The sequence below is a fragment of the Ixodes scapularis genome, unplaced genomic scaffold (genome assembly GCF_016920785.2).
Source record: "Ixodes scapularis isolate PalLabHiFi unplaced genomic scaffold, ASM1692078v2 PGA_scaffold8__174_contigs__length_109621045, whole genome shotgun sequence".
NCBI lineage: Eukaryota > Metazoa > Arthropoda > Arachnida > Ixodida > Ixodidae > Ixodes > Ixodes scapularis.
Genome location: NW_024609883.1, coordinates 18,848,944 through 18,866,333, shown reverse-complemented (window position 1 = coordinate 18,866,333; position 17,390 = coordinate 18,848,944). Strand labels below are relative to the sequence as shown.

The 17,390-nt window shown below is 48.3% G+C and overlaps 1 protein-coding gene across 1 annotated transcript in view; it reads right to left on the bottom strand.

The window, feature by feature from the left end:
- Window positions 1-204: 204 nt before the first annotated feature.
- Window positions 205-17,390, bottom strand: part of LOC120837823 — a gene marked incomplete at its 5' end in the record, with an annotated part of 41,013 nt that continues 23,827 nt past the window's right edge. The window contains 3 exons of the mRNA XM_040207435.3: window positions 205-344; window positions 2,335-2,415; window positions 10,929-11,045. Of these exons, the coding sequence (XP_040063369.3) occupies window positions 205-344; window positions 2,335-2,415; window positions 10,929-11,045 (338 nt within the window). The remainder of the gene's footprint in view (window positions 345-2,334; window positions 2,416-10,928; window positions 11,046-17,390) is intronic.

The following is a 17,390-nucleotide window of genomic DNA, read 5'->3' as shown; positions in this document are numbered from 1 at the left end:
AGATAACCTCTTACGACGTAACTGCCCAAGTAGCACGGGGAGCTCGGCCGAAGGATGGCCATATCCCCATGGCCGAGCCATTTTTCATCGGCCATTGCCCGGCCAAAGAGGTCGGTGCCGACCTCGTTATGGTCCCTCGGCATAAGAAAGGCCCACCTGCCCGGGCTTTGGGAGGGCCGGGCCCCATGGCCGAGCACCCCTGGCTCAGGCATCGGCTGGGCACCAATGGCCGGGCACCGGCAGAAGACTAAGGGCCAAGGGCGGTATTGGGTCGGCCACCGAGCTGGCATGGTGGCATTGGCAGAACACCAGTGGCCGAGGGCGGATTTGGGTCGGCCACCAACCTGAAATCGTGGCACCAGCAGAACACCAGTGGCCGAGGGTGGATTTGGGTCGGCCACCGAGATGATATCGATGGCACTGGCAAAACACCAGTGGCCGAGGGCGGTTTTGGGTCGGCCACCGAGATGATATCGTGGCACCGGCAGAACACCAGTGGCCGAGGGCGGATTTGGGTCGGCCACCGAGACGATATCGATGGCACTGGCAAAACACCAGTGGCCGAGGGCGGATTTGGGTCGGCCACCGAGATGATATCGATGGCACTGGCAAAACACCAGTGGCCGAGGGCGGTTTTGGGTCGGCCACCGAGATGATATCGATGGCACTGGCAAAACACCAGTGGCCGAGGGCGGATTTGGGTCGGCCACCGAGATGATATCGTGGCACTGGCAAAACACCAGTGGCCGAGGGCGGATTTGGGTCGGCCACCTACCTGAAATCCTGGCACCAGTAGGACCCCAATGGCCGATGGCGGCTTTGGGTCGGCCACCGAGATGATATCGTGGCACCGGCAGGACGCCAGTGGCCGAGGGTGGCTTTGGGTCGGCCACCGACCTGGGATCCTGGCACCGGCAGAACACCAGTGGCCGAGGGCGGCTTTGGGTCGGCCACCGACCTGAGATCCTGGCACCAGCAGGACCCCAGTGGCCGATGGCGGCTTTGGGTCGGCCACCGAGATGATATCGTGGCACCGGCAGGACGCCAGTGGCCGAGGGTGGCTTTGGGTCGGCCACCGACCTGGGATCCTGGCACCGACAGAACACCAGTGGCCGAGGGCGGCTTTGAATCGGCCACCGACCTGGGATCCTGGCACCGGCAGAACACCAGTGGGCAAGGGCGGCTTTGGGTCGGCCACCGACCTGGGATCCTGGCACCGGCAGAACACCAGTGGGCAAGGGCGGCTTTGGGTCGGCCACCGACCTGGGATCCTGGCACCGGCAGAACACCAGTGGACGAGGGCAGCAACTGGGTCGGCCACCGACCTGGGATCCTGGCACCGGCAGAACACCAGTGACCGAGGCCGGCTTCAGGTCGGCCACCGAGATGATATAGTGGCACCAGCAGAACACCAGTGGCCGAGGCAGCTTTGGGTCAGCCACTGAGATGATATAGTGGCACTGGCAGAACACCAGTGGCCTATGGCAGCTTTGGGACAACCACCGACCTGCGATCGTGGCGCCTGCAGAACACCAGTGGCCAAGGGCGGCTTTGGGTCGGCCACCGAGATGAAATCGTGGCACCGGCAGAACACCAGCGGCCGGGGCAGCTTTGGGTCGGCCACCGAGATGATATAGTGGCACCAGCAGAACACCATGTGGCCGGGGCAGCTTTGGGTCGGCCACCGAGATGATATAAGGGCACCGACAGAACACCAGTGGCCTAGGGCGGCTTTGGGACAACCACCGACCTGCGATCGTGGCACCTGTAGAACACCAGTGGTCGAGGGCGGCTTTGGGGCAACCACTTACCTGAGATCGTGGCACCTGCAGAACACCAGTGGCCGAGGCGGCTTTTGGTCGGCCACCTACCCGAGATCGTGGCACCGGCAGAACACCAGCGGCCACTTTGGGTCGGCCACCGAGATGATATAGTGGCACCAGCAGAACACCAGTGGCCGAGGCAGCTTCGGGTCGGCCACCGAGATGACATGGTGGCACCAGCAGAACACCAGTGGCCGAGGGCAGCTTTGGGACAACCACCGACCTGCAATCGTGGCACCTGCAGAACACCAGTGGCCGAGGGAAGCTTTGGGACAACCACCTACCCGAGATCGTGGCACCTGCAGAACACCAGCGGCCGAGAGCGGCTTTGGGTCGGCCACTTACCCGAGATCGTGGCACGGGCAGAACGCCAGCGGCCGGGGCAGCTTTGGGTCGGCCACCGAGATGATATAGTGGCACCGGCAGAACACCAGTGGCCAAGGGCGGCACAAGGCCGATCGTTGAGCTGGTATTGTGCCATCGGCAGAGCAGCAGTGGTCGAGTGTGGCACCATGTCGGTCGTTGGGCTGGTATAGTGCCATTGGCAGGGCGCCATGCAGTGGCTGACGGGTGGCACTGGTTGGCTGCTGATCTGGCGTTCGCATTGGCAGATGTTTGGCGAAAGTGGTTGGACCAATGCCTGCCATTACCCTCACAAAAATATGTATGGACACTCCTAGGACGTTCTATAGAGCAGCATCCATAGGCAGAACATAAGGCATAGGCAGACCACAACTGCTGTTGCCTTCGTGAAGTCGTCCAATGCAGGGGGTATTCGCAACTTTCAGCGATGGTGGTACCGCGGTGAGAGAATCGTGCTTCTTAGCTCCTGAATGATTGGCCTCCTAATAAAAGGGCTTGCTTACACCTTCCTCTGATACTGCTCGTATATAGAAAAACCAGAATTACTTACGCGTCGCAGACCCAGCCTAGTACCGCTGTTCTACGACGAGCATCCAGATGACCACCATTTTGATAGGCACCAGTGTGCCCCCTATGGGTCGTGAAAGTTGGAAATATCTGCGGGGGCCGCAGAGACCCACATTAGCCTACCTGCCACTGAGAAATTAAAGGAATTATTCCGGTACATACTGAACACTTCCATCTCCACAATGAATATGCTGCCGAGTTTGGACAGGCCTCCAGATATCAATGTAAAAAATTGATCCTTGGCGCTCAATTAACAACTCTTTAACTCTGACACCTTGCTATACGTAAAGAAAACGTCTACCCGGCATTACTTTATTAACGTACCAATATATAGCTCACACCATAGAGAGGCAATAGGATGTCCATAGACTCACCAGGACCATAGCACAGAAACGGGAAGGAATGAAAAACGTTTTGTTTGGCGGAGATCCCTATAGCATTGTTGTGGCTGTTCTATGGTAAACCAGCGGTACATAAATGGTCCAAGAACTGTCTACAGGAATCCGTAGGATGAACAAAGGGGTAATAGAACGGCAAAAGTATAGACCAGGGGTGGCCAAACCGCGGCTCGCGAACCGCACGCGGCTCTTTGCTGGTCCAAAAACGGCTCGCGGATCCCTCGTATAGGGACCCCCCCCTTCCCCCCGCCCCCCCTTCCCGCATTTCCCCAGGAAAAAAAGAAGGGAATTCAGGCAGAATGAAGTACGGCTCGCGGTTTGGCAGCCTTGTACCTCCATACGTACTGCCGTACAGCCTTGTGCACTCATACGTACAGTCAGACTCTAAACAAAAATTCAACTTGGCCGCCTCCTCCTCCCCCTCCTCCTCCTCCTCCTCCCCCCTCCCTCCCCCCCCCCCCCCCCCGTGGCTCTTAGAAGTTTCGTGGTTTCGTTTGCGGCTCTTAGGCCTGGTCGGCCTGGCCACCTCTGGTATAGACAAAGGACGTCCACACATATTTTCGTAAAGGTAGGGCCACTAAATAAGCTACATTTAGAAAATCGACAGTCCATGGTCCAATTGTCTCATGAGTGCCACCACCTCGTTGCCTAATGCAGAGCAGACGCAATTGTCTGTAGTTATGGTTCGAAAAGTCTGAAATCCCAAGTTTTACATAGTGTGGCAGAAAGCTTAGGTGATAACACTTTGCTGTCACAAACTGTTTAAACGTTTCCAGATGATAGGAAAATATATGTCCAGTGATTTCAGATAAGGCTTCAGATAAATGACAACAATGATGTTAAACACGTTGACTAAACCAGTGGTGGAACTGCTGCGCCATTTGGGCCAAACTGCGCCAGAACAAATAACCTGCTACATGCTGCTACAAAGGCTGTATTTGGGCACAATTTGCACCATGCCTGCGCCAAGAGGGGGCTGTCCTTGAAAAGGAAACAAAGTGTGGCACGTGACATTGGTTTAATTTTATGTTAAATGTGTTGTTTACTCGCCTTCTCAATGTAGGCCTTGGGTTGCCAAAGGCATGGTAGCGCTTTTAAGACGAGGACAAAAGAAAGACAAGACAGAGAGCGCTCGTGTCTGTCTTGTCTTTCTTTCGTCGTCTAAAAAGCGCTACCATGCCTTTGGCAATCCAAGACCAATACCAACTAGCCCAGCATTCAGCACTGATAAGTCTCAATGTAGGCATTGGACTTTCTCAGGCCGCAGTCTATAAATATAGCTAGAATAAATTTAATGGAGGTCATAGGTGGACAATTAGAATCCTGGGAACAACCTTTGCGCGTTCAGCTGAAATTTTCGTTTGAGCATGGTGTAACAGTAGTGAAAGGCATGGAGAAAGGCACAGCAACTACTCATTATTTGAGTAACAAAGTACCGTCTGCTTTGTTGCTTTTTTTCTGTTAAAGCACTGCGTGTGAAGAGCAGGGTGCCGCAAATATTCAGATTTCTAAATAGTAGTTTAAAACAATATCGTATTTGGTATTCGTTTAAAAATCGGCTGCAATGTTCGTACTTTTCGAAGTGTCCAACGCGGCAAGTTAGCCCCCTTGAGCGCGCCTCTCCTCAAACACCAGTGCACTGCGGACAAGCAATGCCCACAGAGCTATCACCGCGATCTCGGGACTCGCTTTGCCGCAGCGCAGTCGCGCGCTTAGGCGAAAAACACTTTCAAAGCGGTATGGTGCACGCACGCGCCTGGTGTATTGAAAAAACTAAAGAGGAAACATTGGGATTGTCAATATTTACATTGTAGTAAAATCTTCAAAATTTAACTGTGACTATTATGCAAGAGTATACGTTAGGCAGCGATGTTCTAACAACTTGTGTTCGTTATTTGTGCTCTTTTTCTTCTTCTGAATCAGAAATTGAAGAAAATATTTGCCATATAGCGAGAATATTTATAAATCCCCTCAATTAGGTATGGGTGGGCCCATTTATAGGTTTAATTTTATGTAAAATCTGTCGTTTACTTACCGTCTCAATGTAGGGATTGGACTGAGGCCGTAGTCTATAAATATAGCTAGATTAAATTTAACGGAGCTCATAGGTTGGCATTTAGAATCATGGGAACAACCTTTGAGAGCTCAGCTGAATTTTCTTTTAGGCATTGTGTAACAACAGTGAAAGGCGTAGAAAAAGGTGAAGCAACTTTTCAATATTCGATAAAAAAAATATTTGCTCAAAACCACTATACACTTTGAATCTGCTTCAAGCCGAATTATTTGCACATGCCTAACTACTACACAGCAGAGAGCAGCGTGAGACATAATTAACAAAAAAGTGTCCGTTTGATGTCAAACTCATGACAATTACGTCACCGTGATACAAACCCCCTACAAAGCAGCCAAAAAACATCTTTTTTACGTCAAACACGAACCGAAGACTCCGTTGTTATTCCTAATAGGTAAATTGAGACATCTGCAAAATTACCTGCACATGAATGTTCAATAAATAAAAAAAAAATGACCGCCTCTCCGCGTGGTGAATGATGTTGATTGGGGCGAAGCTCGGGTGGTGCTGATGATACTGATTTTGGTCATAGGTAGTGCTGATGGTGCCGTTTTCATTCCTTTCAGTAGGAGAATGTGTAATTTTCTTCTTTTTTTTAAGAAGACAGATGGGATGGCATCTCAGAACCCTCATCTCTTTTTTTTCTTCTTTTTCTTGATACTGATTTTGGTCATAGGTAGTGCTGATGGTGCCACTTTCATTCATGTAAGTAGGAGATTATGTGGTTTTCTTAAGACAGATGGGATGGCATCTCAGAACCCCCCTACTCTTTTTCTTCTTTTTCTGTTTTCATAATTTGTTTTTCCAATTTTTTTCAATTTTTTTTTGCCCTACAGGAGCACCAGAGCTCACGAGCACGAGCACCCGACGCCGAACGGCGGACGGACATACGGACATGGCTAGCCCCTAAAAAGCTTCGCCCCTAATATCTCTAGCGGCCAAACCCTCTGCAGGTATGACACTTTAAATAGTCTCCCAACACCCCAGCAACTGCAGTTATTTTCCACGGGCTAACTAACTCGCAAAGAGATTGTATAAAATTTTCTGACATGAAAGCTCCAAATTGTCTGCTCCAAGAGTGGGAACCTCTGCTCCAAAACCTATTGTTCCCTGCTACAAGAGCTGCTCGAAATTGCCACTTGTCAGTTCCACTACTTAACGGTCATTACTCTAAATCACAACTTATTTAGTAGTTTTCGTTGTTATGATCCTTTGTCTGAAAGGTTGCAGGTTGCCCACTGGTCTATTTGATTTTTAGCCATGCAGTTCTTATCTGTTTTCAACCATGTTGGTTATGCCAATGGCATCCTCCGTTGGCAGTGACTGCAGAAACACATCATGATCCAGAGCAGCAGCAAACTATGCTGCAAGTTTATTTGAAGTGAAAAAAAAAAAAAAAAAAAAATGTGGGTGAGCAAACGATTCTTGCTGACAAATACACCATAAACAGGAAGCTTACCGTGTTTGCCCGATTCTAACGCGTCCCCAATTCTAACGTGCAGTTAGAGTTAGCCTCAAAATAATCAAAAAGAAAATTGCTGCCGATTCTACTGTGGAGGTAAAATAACAAAGATTGACCACATAGTTCACAGGTGAAATGTTATGAAACGTACGCCAACACCAAAAATAAATGTTGTGCACTAGTCGTTGAAAGAGTCCCACGATGCTTCTTCGCTATCCACAAAGGTAATACTAGATTTCTAAAGCATTTTGAGTGCCGTGCTTCTTGCGCATGTACGAGTGCGGGGCCGTCGCTTCTGCCAGGGTCGTCCTTCAAACAACATTAGTGAGCTCGTTGGGTGGCTGGGATTGCGAGGCCACGCAGTGCTGCTCCGTCGTTACCTTGTTCTGCCAGCGTGATGGCCTTTCGTTTACATAAAACCTCAGTGAATTTTTTTCTTCCCCATTTTAAGATGACAGACACGAGTCTAGATGCGAGAGAATGTGCGTGACACATATACCGAAATGGTGAACGTAAACAAACGGTCACGATGGCAATGGGGCTAGCCACCTTATGCCGAGCATCGAGTTTTTCTTGAATTTCGCTTTTTGGTTTCGAATGTAAAGGCCCGTTCACACTCTTGCGACCTCTTAAACCTGGGTTCCTTAAAACTTGTTAAACCAGAAAACACACTGGCGCCATCAATTGGGAAGCAGTGTAAACTCGGCGGTCCGGCATATTTTTTTTTATTTCTCGAGAATTATCCTTTCTTTCTTGGCTCGAAAAACTTTTGACAATGTTATGAACGAGCCTTTCTATAGGTATTACGCACATTTGACCTCGAAAATCCCGCAAAACCTTCGCTCTTGTGAAATGCAGTTCCAGGGTCACCGCATAGATGGCGCCACAATGTCAGTATGTTCCCTCATTCTAAAAACATTTAAGAAGTTGTAAGAGATCTCGTGTCTCTCAGTCGTACTCGGTCGCAAGAGTGTGAACGGGCCTTAATGCACATGTAGTTTTGGGCACAGATTTTGGCGAAAAAAAAAAGTGTTTGTTGGAATGGTGCAAACACGGTAAGCACGTATAGACAAAGAACAGATACTACATAACACTCAAAACGACACTATTCTATTTTTGTCCAAGACTGTGCCAGGGGCACTCGAACGAAAAGAGTAAACAAGGAGTAAACAAGGTGAAGGGAGAATCTGAAGAGCCAGTGGAAATAAGAATAGGGATAAAGAACAGAGGCAGGCCAAGGTCAATTAGGGTCAGAAGAAAGCTGCATGGCCTTGAATAACACAAGCAAGGGAGCAGACACATTATTCTCAAAACGTATGTCACGAAAGACCACAAATTTCATATCTGTCACTATTCTTGTGCCTCCCCAGGGTCCTGGTTGCTGGAAATCGAAAGGAGCAGTCTTTCTAAATTTGGGCATTTACCGAGAATGCGATGGTAAGGGACATGAAATTTTCATATCTCTCGTGACAATGGTTTCCGAAAATAATGTGTCTGCTTCTTCGCATGCATTGTCCAAGGTAAGGCAGCTTTCCTCCGACCCTAGCTGACCTACCGTGATATCCCAAGAGGTGCCCACCCCCGAAAGATAACCCACCCCTATATTTGGCACAATTCGGTATTTGTTTTTTCAAAAACTCCAAAAGACAGCCCATTTCTAGCCATCAAGATAACCCCCTCCCCCCCCCCCCCCCCCCCCCCCCCCCCCCCCCGCCAATGGTGACCTCGGCAGAGGTGTAACTTAGCCACGGCGGGAGATAAGCGAACACTGCTGACTGGGAAGGACAGTCCTCTCTTGTTCATCGCCACTCCCTTCGATTAAAAGTTTTGCAGGTCACGAAATCTAAAACTGTCATTTTGTCAACATTTTTGTATCGCACAGCGAGAGTAGCCCACTCCTTATTTTCACCCAATTTGCTTTTAATTTAAGGTGGGCTATCTCTGGGGATATTATGATAGTTCTGTCTGAGGGACCCCTCTGTTCTTTATCCTCTTTCCTTTCTCTGCTGATTCATCAGATTCTCTTAAATGGATGCTTGGGCAAGTTGGGTATTCATCATGTAGGAAATAGCGCCAAATTAAACTCACCCACACTGAAAATACTCGCACACCAGATAAAATATCCCTCGCGTCGCAGAAACTTACAACTCAGAATCTATTTTCGTCTTCTTCCTTTTTCTTTTACCCGCGTTGAAGTTGATTATATCTCACTTTGTTGTCATCTGTACGAACCAAATGGCAATGTCTATCACACATATAACCCTCAAGTGTCAAGATATAACTCTCTTGTAGTAAGCATTATAGACGGACTACTAACACAAGTATCCCTGATTTTCGTGACGTTAGCTGCCTCAATGATCTCATGTGTTAATAGTTGTCTCCAATTACGGTGCTATTTTTGAAGTCCGCAGTGCACCCACAGCTACGACAGTGAATGCATAAAAGTGCGGAGTTTGCTATTCGGGTGTTGTTGTTATGTTCTTTTAATCTGTCATTTCCACATCTTCGAGTTTGTCCTATGTTACTGTCTGCCGCATGAGAGGGGAAAGGAATAGATCACTCCTTCTGAGGAAGGGATGTATGGGGTTCTATGCTTTTTAGTGCAGCCTATGATAGTTTTTTGTAAGCTGTTAATTTTTTTTACATAAACCTGAGAGTTTGATGGGGGTGGAAAAGACTGCATTGGATGTTTGTACAATTCCCAATCTTCTCAAGGTTATGAGAAATTTTATGAATGTAGGGGATGACTATTGGTCTTTGGTTAGTGTATCTGTCGCATGACTTGCAAGAAGTGGTTTCACCTTTCTTAATCTGTTTGAGGAGAGTTTCGGTGACTGAAGTTAATAGATGTGAAGTATATCCCGCACCTAGTATCCAAGATACTTGTCCTGCAAAGCTTGTAAGGCCTGAATGTGAGCAGGACTTGAAAATAGATTTTTTTAAGCACTGATGGAATGCACCGAATTAAAATTGAGGAGCGGTTTTTTCCCTCTCGGCTCATACGACCAACAGGCATGACGGGGCTGAAGAGTCAATCTTAGGTCCAGAAATCTTAAGAATCCTTGCTCTGAAAGCTCGTGTGTAATCTTCTTAAGATTTCTGGACCTAAGATTGACTCTTCAGCCCCGTCATGCCTGTTGGTCGTATGAGCCGAGAGGGAAAAAACCGCTCCTCAATTTTAATTCGATGCATTCCATCAGTGCTTAAAAAAATCTATTTTCAAGTCCTGCTCACATTCAGGCCTTACAAGCTTTGCAGGACAAGTATCTTGGATACTAGGTGCGGGATATACTTCACATCTATTAACTTCAGTCACCGAAACTCTCCTCAAACAGATTAAGAAAGGTGAAACCACTTCTTGCAAGTCATGCGACAGATACACTAACCAAAGACCAATAGTCATCCCCTACATTCATAAAATTTCTCATAACCTTGAGAAGATTGGGAATTGTACAAACATCCAATGCAGTCTTTTCCACCCCCATCAAACTCTCAGGTTTATGTAAAAAAAATTAACAGCTTACAAAAAACTATCATAGGCTGCACTAAAAAGCATAGAACCCCATACATCCCTTCCTCAGAAGGAGTGATCTATTCCTTTCCCCTCTCATGCGGCAGACAGTAACATAGGACAAACTCGAAGATGTGGAAATGACAGATTAAAAGAACATAACAACACCCGAATAGCAAACTCCGCACTTTTATGCATTCACTGTCGTAGCTGTGGGTGCACTGCGGACTTCAAAAATAGCACCGTAATTGGAGACAACTATTAACACATGAGATCATTGAGGCAGCTAACGTCACGAAAATCAGGGATACTTGTGTTAGTAGTCCGTCTATAATGCTTACTACAAGAGAGTTATATCTTGACACTCGAGGGTTATATGTGTGATAGACATTGCCATTTGGTTCGTACAGATGACAACAAAGTGAGATATAATCAACTTCAACGCGGGTAAAAGAAAAAGGAAGAAGACGAAAATAGATTCTGAGTTGTAAGTTTCTGCGACGTGAGGGATATTTTATCTGGTGTGCGAGTATTTTCAGTGTGGGTGAGTTTAATTTGGTGCTATTTCCTACACCACTTCAGATTCGCCTTTTATCTGTTTCACTATTTTGAGCCAGTTGTACACAGTTGGACGAAATTAAAATATAGTCACTTTGAGAGTCTTCGTTGTCTGTTCCTTGCCTCTACGTGTTTGCTTTCTATTTAGGGTGTAATTTTTACTCTTGCGGCTCACCCGCAGCACGCCGCTTGCTGCGCCCGCCGTTTCGATCCGGTGCGGCGACCAGCCACGACTTCATGGTGGTTTCAACAGAAGTCTTCGTAGCCATAGAACATGTTGACCTGACAGCATCTATAAAAAAAAAGGAACATATAACTATTTTTAACATATTTACTATTCAAAAAGCAATAAACATTATAGCCACACTATAAGGAATGTCCTCACTCCTAAGATTTTCAATCTAATGCTGCTCTAGTGCAGAAACCGTGTACAAGTTGCAATACTATCAGTTACATACAGAACAGAAAAGAGGCTGCAGAGACATGTTGGTCATTTAAAGTGCCCTTTTAAGTATGTCCCTTAAGCAAGGTCCAAACCAAGCCTCAAAACAGGAGAAAACGGGTCCCAGAGAAATCCGGAGACAGAGGAGTGACATCAATGTGACGTTTTGCAGCTCCCTCTTTGCGGTCTAGAGTTGAAAATAGCCATCTTTTCCCGGCCCCGGAGAGAACCGCAAAGCGCCACAGAGTCCTGTTGGTCAAGCAGGGGAAGGCGGACCACCCTCCTCGCAAACCTTGAGCGGGGTGGGATGGGGGCGGAGTGTGCTAATTGCTTTTTGGACACTCAACAAAACGTCAAAGGGAGGCTTACCCTAGTGAAAAATGTTATTTTTATAAGTTATTTATTGGTCCAATAAACACATATGATCCAATAAGATCATATAAGAACATATACAAACCGTATAAGAACACACAAGATGTTTCTTATAACTTTAGTTATAAGAACAGTATTTTCACAACTGAAGGAAAAAAGTATTAAAGGGAAGCTACGGAGCTTCTTGGAAAAAATGAGTTAGAAGTGAATTCTAGTGTATTTTTACCCCGTGAACCCGAATACCCAAACCATTTGCTGCGTAAGTATTGTTAAACGCGAGAAAAACGCGAAAGACAGTCGCTGTCCGTGACGTCATCGACGGCTCTTTTGGCTGCCCAAGGCTAGGGAGGCGGGGCTTCAGTCCTATTTTGAAATTGCTCGTATGGCTCTCCGGCGGGTCGCATTGAAATACAATTTTGATATCTGTTAATCTAAAGGCCAAATGAACGCAATTCAAGCGTTTTTTCTCAAATGTAGAAGTGCCCCATCTTCCCTTTAAACAAAATTTATCAACACGCACACCCTGATATCTTGTGCTGCCCAAAAGAATAATCTGAAAATTGCGTTGCAAAAACTAAAGGGTAACCAAAAAAAAAAAAGTTTTTATTAAACAACCTAATTGGGACAAGCATGTCACAAAAATAATTTCCCGCTACAAAAAAAATTGATTTTTTTACAGCAATACTCATTGCGTGAGACCGATCTTAATTTGCGGCTATTTCGTCTGTTTTAAATCGCGTGCAACAAAGTTGTTAAAATATGTCACAGAGTGACGACACTTGGGGAAGTGACCATTTCCCGATCATTATCAAATGGTTCCCCACGGCATATAACCGCCTCCGGAAGCAAGTTCAGGTGACCGATTGGGATAAACTTCGATCATCTCTTAACATCACGGCGCAGAACCCAGAAACAGTTCAGAGAGCCATCAAAGAAGCCATGTTGGAGTGCACCACGACTACCACGGTGCACTGTGATCAACCAACACCTGATCCCCACCTCCTCAGCCTGTGGCAACAGCGACTTGAAGCGGTCACATTGGCCAGCCTTACACTCCGACGACCACCAACTTCAGAACATGTTGTCAGTCCGGCCTTCAGCTTGGTGAGGTCATTCCATAGCGTGAAAAGTCTGCCAGAGAGCCTCAGGGTGCCTCGGGTTACTCAACAAGGCACACCAGTCAAGCCAGCGTTGGCATGTAAGTCGTTTCTCGTGGCGGCGTGCCTTAGCTGCCACGTGGGAAGCCTCTTCCCACGTGGCAGCTAAGGCACGCTGCCACGAGAAACGACTTACACGCCAACGCTGGCTTGACTGGTGTGCCTCGTTGAGTAACCACGTGGGAAGCCTCTTCCCACGTGGCAGCTAAGGCACGCCGCCACGAGAAAAAACTTACACGCCAACGCTGGCTTGACTGGTGTGCCTTGTTGAGTAACCCGAAGCACCCTGAGGCTCTCTGGCGGACTTTTCACGCTATGGAACGACCTCACCAAGCTGAAGGCCGGACTGGCAACATTCAGTTGCGTCTGGGGCTCACCGACGATAAGTTTGCGGCGCGCGCGGCGGATACCTTTTTCCCTCGGCATGCCAGCCCGTCGGTCCCGCGCCCTGTCACGGCTATGCCAGACACTACTGGCATCACTATGCCCCTCACTCTGGCTGAGCTCCACGACGCCATCCAGAGTCCTAGTCGCCGCTCCAAAACATGACGGTCTCCCGTACGAGGTGTACAAGAACCTCGAGGGAGAAGCAGTCACAGACCTGCTAGCTATGATCAATAAGATCTGGGAAGCCGGCGAGCTCCCCACATCATGGAAACACTCGATTGTAGTGCCAATTCCCAAACCGGGCAAGGCACCGACCGGCCTCACAGCTCTGCGGCCTATATCACTGACTCCCACCATCTGCAAAATCTATGAGTGGATGATGGCTAAACGTATCTCTTGGTGGCTGGAGGCCCACTGTCTCTATCATTCCAACCAAATTGGATTCCGGCAACATCTTGGAACGGAAGATGGGCTCGACCGCCTTGCAAAGGAAGTCCTACATCTGTCACCCTATGGCCACTTGGTTTGCACACTTGTAGCTACTGACATAACAAAGGAATATGACAATATCGCTCACGCCCCACTGTTGGAGGCAATGGTGGTTCTCGGCCTCCCACCTCGTGTCATAAATGCTGTCCACGCCTTCATTATCGACAGAACTTTCGCCGTACGCCTATCATATGGCGAGTCGCCAAATTTCCCATCAAACTGTGGCGTGCCCCAAGGCTCAGTACTTGCATCACTCCTATTTAACATTGCATTCCTTCCCCTGGCCTGGGCTTTCGCTGATATACAACACCTTCATTTTTTATTATACGCTGATGATGTCACAATGTGGTCAGTTCCCCCATCCCTAGAGGTGCAACAAAATGCCTTACAGGACGGGCTGAATAAACTAGACTGCCATACAAAGACCTTTGGCCTAACGGTGTTTCCCGAGAAATCGCAATTCCTTCATGTGTGCAACAACGCTGCCCGGAAGAAACTGCCATTGACTCCCATACCCCTCAGAATAGGGTCGACACAGCTTGCGATGGTTACACAAACCAAGATCTTGGGACTCCTCATCCACCAGTCCGGCTCAGCCAAGCAGTGGCTTCAAGCGGCACGCAAGACGGCGGCGTCTACAACACACCTCACCCGTCGCATCTTTAAAAGATGAGACGAAGTGGGTACTGAGGTAGCCAAACGCCTAGTTAAGTCCGTCTCTCTACTTCGCTTGATATACCAAACTCAGTTCCAGCGTCTCACTGCATATCAGTGGAAGACTATCGAAATCGTCATTAGAGACGCCATTCGCGGGATTACTGGTCTCCCTCGGCATACACCTACCTGGCACCTTTACGAGTATGCACAACTAAACTCTAATGAACATATATTAGCACTGAACGCAGAGAAGCTCGCAATTTGAAGCATACCACCACTCCTATGTATGAGGAACCTCCCCGCTGTTTTCCGTACGTTGGGGCTCCCCCGCTGCCATGGTACTACACTACGATTATTACCAACAAGCCTGCTACCGTCCGCACACGCCCGCTCGGACGAGTTGTGTTAGATCTCTACGCCGTCGGAGCAACGTACCGACATGGCATCGCTACCACAGTCCATTGACCATCTCAGCCTTCCATTGACACATTGGTGTTCTATGCCAAACCATAGCCTCCTTTATACTGAAAATGCCTGCCCAATGGTTTCTTCGTCGTCGTCGTGCTTACTTCACAGATTTGCTACTAGGGGTGCCAAAACCCCATACAGAAATGCAGACGACGCTTGTTCGCTGCCTGCGGCTACAGTTCACTGCAGCTAGCGTAAGCTACGTTATCCGTTAAGCTACATGATAATGTAAGTTTCCTATGTTAAGTTACGCTGTAACGTGACCTTGCGTGATCAAATAGGTCACTTGATCACGTAATTTTTTTTTGTGACACGAGTAACTGCTTTCGGTCGTCGTTCGGCCGGCAGATAGAGCGCTTAGCGATTGCCGGCGTAGCTCAATAGCACGAGGCTGTCTGCGGCTCGTGGCACGCACACCGCGACGCCACACGTACACGCGCGGTCATTTCATTTCATTTATTGATCGTGGGCACATCAGCACCTTGTACTTAGTCCTGACACCTTGTGCTGCATTCTAACTCGCATGATACCTTACTGTTGTGTGCCTATGTGCAACTCGGACTCGCGAGTTGCACTTCCTATTGGTCATTAAGCAGGCTTTTATGGCTCCTTGTAATTCCCTCCTTGGGCACCAGGACAGGGGAGGACTATACTATCCATCAGAGAAGCTAGCGAGGGTGTTGTGTGCGCTGGAAGAACTTCGTAGAGATTTTACAGAAAAAACGAAATATGCTGAAAAAGCCGTTGCATGCAGCTGGTGATACTGCGGTGGATACACTTATACACCATGGCGCTCTAAAATACGCAAAGGTAGAGAAAGATGTCAATCATTATAAAGATTTCCTGCAACTAGGTATTAGGTATTTCAGGTCAATTTTTACAAACTACTCGGCATCCCTGACTGACGAGCATGACCCCAAGAAGATCTTCGCCAGCAAGCCACTATGTACGAAGTCGTTAAAACTCTAGAACTGCATACGTGAAAAACAGTGCGGACCACAAGAGACCGGTCAAAAACATCAAGGGGCTGTGCGCTTAAAAAACAAATTGAAAATGTATATCAAGATCCCCGGTCAGAGTGCTGCCGACGGGTGCGCAGGTTTTCGGTCAGCGGGGACGCGTTCGCGGTCCTGAGAAAAACCACTTGACTGCCGCATGTAGTCCACGGGCCGTGTGTTTTGCGGCTCTGCTCCAGTAGCAATAAAACACTAAGTGGTCGCTGTATCAACGTTTTGGAAGTCCGCCAGCCTGTCTGTCTCCTTTTTAATTGGCATTGACTATTTCTGTTGTCGATATGACAACCACCAGAGGTCTGGTAACATTTCAGCATAGAAACAAAACCAAGACGTGAAAGCTAAAAGGAAAGTATAAGACTTCTTTTATATATGAAATTTATACTGACGGTGCCCTGCGCCTGCTATGTAGCATGGGTTACGAATGTATTCAATTCACAAATGGCATCACAGTGGACTGGCAGCAGGAAGCGAAGAGTCGTGTGCATTTTTTGTATGGGGTTTTGGCGCCTCTAGTAGCAAATATGTGAAGCAGGTGCAACGACGACGAAACATGGGGAAGCCAACCACTGGGCAGGCATTATCAGTATAAAGGAGGCTATGGCCAAACAGTTGAACAATCCCCTCATCGCGGAGTTATATGGTATTCGGGACGCCATACAAGCACTAACGCGGATGCCCAATGTCACTCGGGTGCGTGTTCACACGGATTGTGCCTCTGACATCCGACACCTCAACTCAACGCAATCTCTGCTACATATCTGCCATGACATTCATGCCTTGCATTGTACATCTGGTAAAGAAGTACGGGATTTCTCGACCACTGGCCATCTGCACTGTACTCACCAGGACGAAACACACCAGGTCGCTCGAGCCCTGATTGAACGTCCCCCCTCCCCTTAATCCCGCCCCATACTGGAAGAGCCGGAGGCCTCACTCGTCGTGGGCAAGGCCCGCATAAGGGTCGCTACGCGTGCGCTCCTTCCCGCGTCCCCACATCCCCTCCCGGCAGGCCTGCCCCGGCGGGAGGAGGTCCTCCTCGCAAAGATCCGGACGCAAAGATCCGGACCCCAGCAGTCTTGGCCTCCTGGGGCTGAGGCCCCAATGATTCCAGCCTGGTGTGCCCCTACTGCTCTGCCAGGCCGTCCGCAGTTGGCCTCCGACACATTCTCTGGAATTGCCCAAATCTTCAGCACCGCCTCCTACCCCTGACTCAGGCACGAGACCTCAACCTGGCCTCCCCTGAGGACTACTACAAATAGACCAGAGTGAATGCGCAAGCCGGAGCCCTTTTGGGCTTTATACGGGATGCACAAATAGCGCACCTAATCTAAACTATCAAGCTATGCTTGTTGCACGAATAAATACAAAAAAAAAAACTGTTGTGATATGTTTTCATTTCCTTTTGAGCAGCATTTTTTTATGTTTAAAGAATAACCCATGTGATGAGAGTTATTATTAGGGGCGAAGCTCCTTAGGGTCTAGCCTTGTCCGTGCAGCGTCCGTGCTCACATCGATCTTGCTGGTGTTCGTGTTTGTGATCGCGCTCATGAGCTCACATGCTTCTGTAAAGCAAAAAAAAAAAAAAAGACGAAAAAAAAATGTTTGCACAGTCTACACGATTCGAACCTGTGCAGGGAGACCCCAGTGGA